At 40.8% G+C, this 9,613-nt stretch overlaps 1 protein-coding gene across 2 annotated transcripts in view; it reads left to right on the forward strand.

The window, feature by feature from the left end:
* galnt1 (UDP-N-acetyl-alpha-D-galactosamine:polypeptide N-acetylgalactosaminyltransferase 1) overlaps positions 1-5,245 on the forward strand; it is a 204,873-nt gene extending 199,628 nt beyond the window's left edge. For both annotated transcript variants that reach the window (XM_088601436.1, XM_088601435.1), the window contains one exon: positions 3,163-5,245. In XM_088601436.1, the coding sequence (XP_088457562.1) occupies positions 3,163-3,309 (147 nt within the window). In that variant the 3' untranslated portion in view covers positions 3,310-5,245. The remainder of the gene's footprint in view (positions 1-3,162) is intronic.
* Positions 5,246-9,613: the final 4,368 nt, after the last annotated feature.

Genomic DNA, 9,613 nt, shown 5'->3' on the forward strand with positions numbered 1-9,613 from the left:
CATTGTTCCGTAAGCACCATGAGGACTTTACTGTCTTGCTGGAATGTTGTCACATTAGGATGACCCCACAGGAGGGACAGCAATTGAGGTCAAAATGAGAGCAATGTAGCACCTTGCAATCAGGTCACAGCATCAATACAAGAGGAGCTCTGTAGCAACTAGAAACTCCTGTCTAGATCATGAAGGTGATGACATCCATCTTGGCGCGATGTCACGATCCTGTCATTGATGAACTGGGTTGGTCATAATGTCTTGGCAGTGTAGAAATTGCTGATTGTAAATGCCCTAGATGGCAAGCAACAGTGCATTGGTTTAGTCCAGCTTCCACATAACAGTGGCACAAAGGTGGTGGCCTTGATAAACAAGTATGTTGGTTCCTCTATGTGTTTTTCTTTCTTGACTTTCTCAAAGTTCAGTCTCTTTCCCTGTCACCTTCCTCCCACACTAATGTAGTGATTTAGTGCTTAAGCACCAAAGTCACTTGAGTGAATCATGGTCAGCTATGAATGATCAACTGATCAAAATGACTCCAAAAACAATGATCAATATCCAAAATCCATATATATATATAATGTCTGCTAATAACCTTGTGTCTGATGTTCGTTATTGAAGTAAATCCTTAAATTGACTTCTTCAGTACCTTTGAGAAATTTTTACTGAAATTGAATCAGATCTCCTCTGATCAGGGCTAAAGTTATCTGGTTCCTTTGGCCTGTTTATGTATGATAAATGAGATTAACTATTCCAACCATAGTAGTATCGCCTTTATGCCTTGTTCACCAAAACTAAGAACACCATTTGCATTTGTCTTACGATTGCATTTAAAGTTCTAGAATCATTCTCTTGATGTCAGTTTGACACATTGAGCTGTAATCTGTTGACCTTTTGAGCATTTTCCCCAAAAAACTAATTTCACAAATCATGATAGACACTGAAGTTTTGGATAGGGTCATAGTGGTTTTGTGTTTCCTGAGCTACCACTTACGTCTCACAAGAGACAAATCTAATGTTTGTATAATTTGTACTGTATATTTAACAGGTTTGCAAGAATCTAGAATGAGTATTTAACCGTATACTGTAAGTCACAAAGAGTACTGGTAGTGTATTCCTAATTACCATTTATCTCTCAGGCTGTAATTTTATCTTACAGTCACTTTCAACCTCCATCTCGACCCTAATATAGCTGTATTATTTTACATGTAAAACCTTGAGTGTGCTTGTTCTTTTTCCAAATGGAAGAGTTTTATCTTACAATTAGAGTGCTTTCAATTTATGCTGCCTCCTACCCCAGACTTTCACCTCAGAATTCAGTCCAAAACAACTGTGACGTTGTCATCTACCCATCTCCAGTCCCACCTGGCTTACAAAAGACAGACGGTGCTTGTTTTGTCTTAATCTTTCTTTCAGTTTTTTGTTCATTCACTCATTTATAAGCATCTCATCTATTTTTTCTGTCTTTCTATCTTTGTGTATCTGTAACTCCCCCAGTTCTCAACCAACAGGCCGATGTTGTTAGTTCTGACAGGCAGCACCGGTAATTCTCTGCCCAGGGATTTCAATGAAGCACGCTGTGCTAATGGAGAAGGTAGAGCTAAATGGGCAAGGAAGTAGATCTGATTGCAGAGCCAGGGTTTTGTAGAGGTCAAGCTAAGAAGGTTCATTAAATTAAGAAAGATTGATACCTGAAACCAGCTCTATCGAATCGGCACGGACTTGCAGGCTGCTGAAGGCCTTAACTAGTCATCCTCTCTTGGGCTGAGGGGATTAGGGTGTGAAAAGTCAGTGCCAGCGGGGATAAAAAAAAATGTCTCTGGTAATGCAGTTAGAGCATTTACAGACAAGGATGATGTGTGTCGAAATTCGCTCTAGTATTGCACTAAGCATTACAGAAATAACAAAAGCAGAAGAGCATGAAGAAAAGTATTAAGATGGAGAAAGTCATTCAACCCAATTTCCTCTTATGGTACCTAGTAGCTCATTGATCCAAGGATCTCATCTAGTTTTATATACCTACAGTACATTTATTTAACCAGGCTCTTAACTCCATGCCAACAATGCTCCTTGAGGACAGTTGACAGTAGTTTACTTTGTACTGTATATATCAAGAGACATACTCTGAAGAAAAGGGAAACTTTTTGTTATAATTTTGTGAACTGTGCCTGTGGAATTCTTGCCACGTTTTATTAGTGTTACACTCTTTCCATTTTTAAATGAAGACTCAAGTCCCATTTTTTCCTTTTTTGAGCTTTTTTCATTTTTAATTTTTTTGTCGCTTTTAGTACACGGAGAATTGTTTTTAGCTCGTTTACTTTTTTTAACAGCTTTCATTTTTCTCTGTGCTTTAAATGCATCTGTTATTGTTAAGCCTTTTATAGCTGCTGACATTACTCAAACTTGCAGCATGACAGACACGTTGTAGATGAATTGCTTCTTGACCGGTTTTTGAGCAACTCGTCTGAAGAGGTTTGATCAGGGAGCTACTGTATGTCAGCAGTTCAGTTCAGTTGAGTTTATTTGTCATATGTACAAGTGCAATGAAATGCTTATTTGCATATATGCCCCTAATACAAAGGACATTAAGGAGACACCAAAACATAAACGCAGAACAGCAGCAGGAACAATAAGTTAAATGGCAGACAACTTAAAGAACAAGTCAGACAAGCAGTGCTAGAAGAGAAAAACAAAATTGAGTTAAAAAGGAATGAGTAGAAGTTATTTCGAGATTGAACAGTAAAAAACAAGAAGAAGAAAACAGTTTTGGAACCTCTAACTGTTGCTTTGTCAAAATGGTGTCTTCTGTCCGCTCTCAAGCTGGTGCTTGTGCTGATGTATAAGGGCCGTTGAACTTCAAGATTGGATCCTGACTCTCCAGAACCCATGTTTGACCACCCCTGGCAGAATCCATCATTAGTCACTGAAGTTTGATAATATGTTGAATAGTGTCCCACAGGGCTTGGCAAATTAAGGTCATGTTGAAATTATCTTCATTGCAACAAGGAATTAATTTGTCTGATTAAATACACTTTGTGGATTTGTTTATGCGAGCCGATGGCTTGCCTTTACTGACCCGTTGTGAAATATGTAGACAGTTTGCCAGAATGGAATAGGGTGCCAGCAAACGCTTTGTCTAAACTCTGAATATTCTTGTGTGTTCTCTCCTAGAAACTGACGCTGGTGCATGTGAACAGTAACCAGTGTCTAGACAAGGCCACCGAGGAGGACAGCCAAGTGCCCAGCGTGAAGGACTGTAACGGAAGCCGCTCCCAGCAGTGGCTGCTGAGGAACGTCACACTTCCCGAGATATTCTAGGACAAACCGCCAAGGACAGTGGACACGCCATTCACTAAATGATGAGAAAAAAAGGAGCCAGAGAAATACAGAGGGAAATGTTTTTGGGCTACCTCGGCGCAGACCTTTCTGCTACCCCTGTTTCGGCAGTGGGAAGGAAAAATGATGGCCAGACGGATCTCCCAACTCCACAAGAGAGCACGAAGTGAGAGACACTCGGGCATGAAGGAACGAAACTTGTTCAGTGTGCATTTGCCTTCCTTGTGACGAGGCCGTTGTCCTTGTGCAGCTGCACATCCGTTATGTTTACGTGACTGCCTCTTTTATTTTTTCAAGATTTCTTCGTTTTTTATTTGTTTTGGGTTTTTTTTCCCCCGTTTTGTTTTTTTGGGAAGGAGAAAGGAGTCCTCAAGCGGGCCGCTGCAGTGATTCATCTTGAAGGGTCAAATCTCGAGGACGTGTTCAGCACTGCGGTTTTGTTGAGCAAGAGCCCTCTATCATGGCCGTGCGCAGGCACGTCCTTCCTCTCTCGTCTGGGCAGGCCCGGCCTTCTTCCACCAGGCACTTTCCGGAATATTTCGTCACTCTCGCGCTTGCCTTGAAGGCCCACATTTCTTGAAGGGGAGATCATGGTGGAACCTGAGGCTGACTGGCAGATGGTTTCATGTTTGTTAACAAGACGGTATACCATGAGACACAAAAGGGTGTGTTTGTTGAACTCAACAAAGGTGATTAAACAGGGTTGAAACGACTTCCTAGAATATTAAAGAAATAAAAGTTTGTGATATCTTCACTTTTTATGTAGATTTTATACATCAATTGTAAAAGTATCAATTCTTTTTTTTTTAACATTTTGGTGAGTGCCACAAATGATTTAGTTGTTTTTTTTTGTCTGTTTTTCCATCTTTCAGTTTTACAATTATGTCCATATAGAGCTAACCAGTATACACCTAGGTGTCTGTATATCCCAGGCTTGTTGCCTTCTTGAATTTCTATTTCATTGTTTCATTATGGTTCTGTGATGTCATTGATATCTATCTACATTTTTTCAGTACCACTACCGCGAGATGTCCTGTTGAACTAACTGCTGTCATATCACCCTCAGCTGGTCACCGTGTAAAACTCCAAGGGCTCTTTCCTCTGTGTGTGTGTACAGTACGTGCTTCTGCAGTTCTTACGGAGTATCTTGCTGGTCACACCAAGACGTCACATCCTCTAAAGCAGCCTTTCTCAGTATCCCAGTGGCCATCAGGTGCTGACAGGCTGTATTGTGTCAATCTGATTGGTCAGTCACTTGTTTCACTGGGTGTCTTAAGTGTACAGATTTATGTGTGAGTTTGGTCACTACTGTACCTGACCTGACTCTGGAAATACCTGCTGTATAAGCACTTGTAGTGGATATGAAGACGTCCTCTGTGACATTATGAATGCAAAGTAGAAAAGTCTGTAGCTTAGTATCTCTGTTTACTATAAATGCGTACTTTGTCATATCATGGGTTGGTCACTGGCCAAAAAAGGATATTAATTTGTAATGAATGATTTTGCTGTAGCACTGACAGTGCAATTTTATTTTTAAATTACTCTGCTGATTTTCAAAAGAGTATCTGCTATGTAAAAAGTCATATCCAGAGTTAGAAGTACCAAGACGCATATCTGACCAAATATGTTATCCATGACCAGCTCCTAATTAAGCAGTTGACACCACACATTTTTTTCTTCTTAATGCAGGCAGTTTGTCCTTGTATCATATCACCAACCACAAAGCCTTATTCCAGGTACTATTCATTTCAGAATTATTCAGTTTTATACCAGAATATTGAGTTCTGTGCACCCACGAGGAAGAGAAATTGAGGTTTGCCACCTCACTTTCCTTTTGTTTTCCTAAAGTTGATGTCGATCATCCTAATTATGTAGTTCCATATCTGGCTGCCTCCGTATTAAAACTGAATGAAAACAATCTATGATGTGTAGCTTTCAGTTTCATTTCCATTTTTTTTATTCTGAGGTTGATGCTGCAAAATGAAAGACAAGCCACTAGAGATTCATTTGTCTTCCTTCTAAATCCTAAAGTCACCACCCACCCTCCACAAAAGAGCCTTTGTTGTGTTTCTTTCATCAAGTTGGCCTGAATACAGCCAACCAGTCATTGTCACACTTGAAGTGCTGGTGTTGATCATAGCATCCTGACCAGATGCTCATACCCCCAGGTAGGTCACTAGAGCACTCGATGTCTGTGTAATTGATTTTGACAGCCACGGTATGCCAGTGTTAGAACACTTTATTGAATGGGCTCTCCTGAGGTCTGTTCATTTGTCAAACATTTTGAGAAACAAAATTTTGATAAATGATAGATACTGCATGCACTAGAACATCCATGCAGACTGCGGTTTAAGATCATGACATGAGCAGCAATAAGTCTTACAATTATCACAATGTTAATTGTCTCATTTGCAGAGGTGTTTTGGGAATACACATTGAAGGTGTTTTACTTTGCTTTTAAGAAAAGCGTTTTAACTGTATATCATGCCAATAAAATGTGGTGATTTGAAAGAAAATTAGCTCTCACAGCAGATTAGTAGGTACAATACTAGTTCTATGCCATATAACAAAGGCTCAAGCTGTGGATACTTTACAGTACAGTTGGAATCATGCAAACCAAAAATTAAATGCTTGAAATCCTTCATTAACAGGTTGCAGTCGTACTTGTAAAGAAGGGTTTTTTTTTTACAAAGTTTGCTTCTCCCTGTCTTATGTTTAACAGTGCCCTCCAAAAGTATTGGTACAACAGCCCAAACTTTTATTTTTATTTTACAGTCAAGAAATCCATATTTGTGATAATGAGAATTTTAGAAAGAAATGAGATCCATATCCCTTTTTGTCTTTAGCTTGTGTAGTAATAAAATGCTTCCACAGCACGACAGTGACCAAAAACATACAGCCATCTCCATGCAATCAATGAGATTTTCAGGAGAAATAAGTAGAAAATCTTAGACTGGCAAATCAGTTTCCAGATTTCATTTCAATTGAGCATGCATTTTACAGTACATGCTGAGAAAACAAAAAGAAATCAACACCCCAAGAGCAGGCACAAATACCTCAAATGATTACACAGTTTATTGCCTTCACTTGTTGTCTTAAACAAGATCAAATACTGACTTTCAGTGAATATGTCAATGCTTACGGTAACTTGAAATCTCTAGATTAAACACAGTATGTTTTTGTTTTATGTGATTAAATTTGTGTATCAAATTACCCAAAAATATTTATCGGACTTATCATTCATATTATTCTCATGATCACAAGTACAGATTGCTTAATTGTATGGCACTTTTTGGAAGGTGTTGTTATAGTGATTATCATGTTGCTAGGCAAAGAGTAGGAGCTCGGAATCAGAATACAGGTACTGTAAACCTGCAAGAATGTATACTTCAAGAAGTTCAGAAATCTGGAAGAGTATGGTAACTTGACTGACACGATCCAGGTTCTCCCACATCTCCAGCATTTTCTGTGGAAACTTCAGGGTTTAAAATTCTCTCCTGATGTTTTCAAAATAATGGGTTTACTTTCCTCTGAAGCCCTCTGTTGTCAACACTGGTGCTCAGTACGATTGTGGCCTCTCTGTTGTATCGCCATGAGTCTCCCAAGTCAGCCTCGCCTCGCCTCGCTCGGTCCCTACTCCCCATCTAAGACGTGACCTCCTGAGGATGTAAGCGATCAGAACCCTGTCAAATGCTCTGTAATGTAATGTTGATCAAATTGCTTTTTTTTCTAATAAAATCTTAATTTAAAAAATTCCTTCTCTCTTGACCTCTCTGTAGCTTTTGGCCAAAAGGTCACGATGAGGGTTGTTTTTCAGATTTCCGACTTAAGTGACTTTAATGGCTCGTGCTCTGGAGGAAATGCTTTGGAGTTCCTTGTCTTAAAGACGTGCCTCATTTTTTTCCCCCGGTGTAATTTGTTGTACTGTATCATAAGTGGTGGCACAGTGGTTAGCATTGCTGTCCCGAGTTCATTTCTGGACCGAGGGTGCCATCTGTGTGGAGTTTGTACTGTGTCTCCTCCCTGTGTTTGCATAGGTTTCCTCCCACAGTCCAAAGATAATAGGTTAATTGGCTTCTGGGAAGAATTGGGCCCTGGTGTGAGTGTGTGTGTGTTTTTGTCTGCCCTGCAGTGGGCTGGTGTCCTGTCCAAGGTGTACCCACCTGATTGCCTGTTGTTTGGGACTCGCCTCCAACCCTGTAGTGGATTAGGTGTTTAGAAATGGATGGGTCTATTTTAAGTGATAGATTGGTCATTACTGTTCAGGATGCTTACACATACAGCCCGATGACAGGACAGTGTGCTTGTGAGGACATGTGAGGACTATTGTACAGCATGGGGGAAATCCAATCCTACATGCCACATTCACTTCACTTCCTCTTTAGCCTGGAAGAATGTATTAAAAACACGTGTTTGCCCTGATGGAACAGTAACACTTAAAAACAAAGCCGAGCTGCCAGAAACGGCAACTGATAATGGCAAACAAACATAGACAACAGGATATGACACAGGAAAAGACTGACATAACAGGAAAACAGCGATGATATAAAGTGTTTATATACCTGTTGGTGTGTTTTTTCCTCTGTCCTTTTACCTTTTGGCAGTGAGAGTTTACAGAGGAGGAGCAGGGGGAGCGGTTTGAGTACATTTCTGTTTCTTACTCGCTTCAGAGGCAGTCAACACTCCTGCGTCACAGCTCACAGGTCCCGGGTTTGATTTCAGACAGTGATTTCAGTGTGTTCCCAATAAGTTTTCTCAGGGATTTCTGGATTCCCCCCCCCCACCTACCTTCCAAAGACAATGTCAGCTGCGTTAGTGTCCCTAATGTTGTCCCTGTGTGCCGGTTTGAGTGTGTGCACTCAGCTCTGTGTCTACACGATAAGCTCCGAGTTGATAAGCTCTGAGACACCCTTCCCATGAATAAGCATTCCTGATTTCGGAAGAATTCCTGATAATATAGGGAGAAACGCTAACAACTGAAGTAAGAAGTAATTTTCTTGGTGCAAACAAATCTTTGCAACCATTTACTTGAACTAGTCTCCACATGGTCCCGTCCAGCAATAGTATGAGTAGGGCGCAGCAGCTGTTTATGTGTGTATTCTCATGGAAAGAAAGCTGGCCGACTCCTGCCTGGAATCTGTATGTCAGCTTTGTGGGATGGGGATGAGAGATCGCCTGCCTGCAGCAGGCTCTATCTGTGGAAAGCAGCTGGCGAGGTGACTGCCTGACAGCACACCACTCCTTCATCTCTCCAGATGAGAAACGCTCAAGGGACAACATGGTTGAAGGTACCTGCGTAAGCTGTGGGTGGTGGGAGAGAGCAGGGAGTGTGTACAATAAAGCAGTGAAGAAGTGTGCTCAAGAGATGTGAAAATCATTTTTTTCCAGTTGTTGCTAGCTGTTTGGAATTTAGAATTTTAGAGGCCTATGGAGTTAAAGCAGAGATCTTCTTTTTCAGAGAGCCAAATCTTTCAAATTATTGCCTATAGAAATCAATTACCATCGAGTGGCATGGATTAGAGAAAACTAGCTGCAGAAGCAGACCCACCAGAATGATGACTGTATTTGGCTCACTTTTAATTCCCTTCCTCACACTTCCAGCCTTTTCTTAATATGCCCCCTAGTGGTGAAAATAAGAATAAACCAGCTGTTTGTGGTCAGCTTTGTCCACAATAGCTTACTACTGAAGTGAACAGATGCGGGAGAAGCATCCACCCGAAAGCACTTCACTGGAGAACCACAGACACTGATTTAATAAGTAAATGAGGTAGTCAAAGGCACAGGCAGAGTAGCAGTGCTATAAACTGCAGCTTTAAGGACAAAATGAATCAGCACAAACACACCGATTCATGAAGGGGGTTAAAAACAGTACAGCTGCCATGCAATAAGTGCCAATGAAGCGAAAATCCAGGGACAACAACAAACTGAAACAGACACAAAGGGGAGAGCTGTGTACAGTAGTTTGCATTCTTGAGACACACACTGAGTTAAAGATGGACAGACACATGCAGTTGTTAGGAGTCTCCACTCCTTGATTTAACATTTACTGAAATCCCTTGATCGATTCGTCACTCTGCCACAACTCAGATCACTTTCTGATTGCACTGTGCATAATATAATCAATGCTTTAGCTTTGAATAAGTAACCAGGGAGAACTTGGCTTGGTGTTATACTTCAGACAGCTCTGCAGGCCACACTCATCCCTGAACTTTAATCTCACTGCACCGTTGTAACTGGGGGGACATGTTCTGGAGAAATGCAGCATTTCAAAACTACAATTATTGCA

The sequence above is a fragment of the Lepisosteus platostomus genome, chromosome 12, assembly GCF_059453375.1.
Source record: "Lepisosteus platostomus isolate fLepPlt1 chromosome 12, fLepPlt1.hap1, whole genome shotgun sequence".
Classification (NCBI taxonomy): domain Eukaryota; kingdom Metazoa; phylum Chordata; class Actinopteri; order Semionotiformes; family Lepisosteidae; genus Lepisosteus; species Lepisosteus platostomus.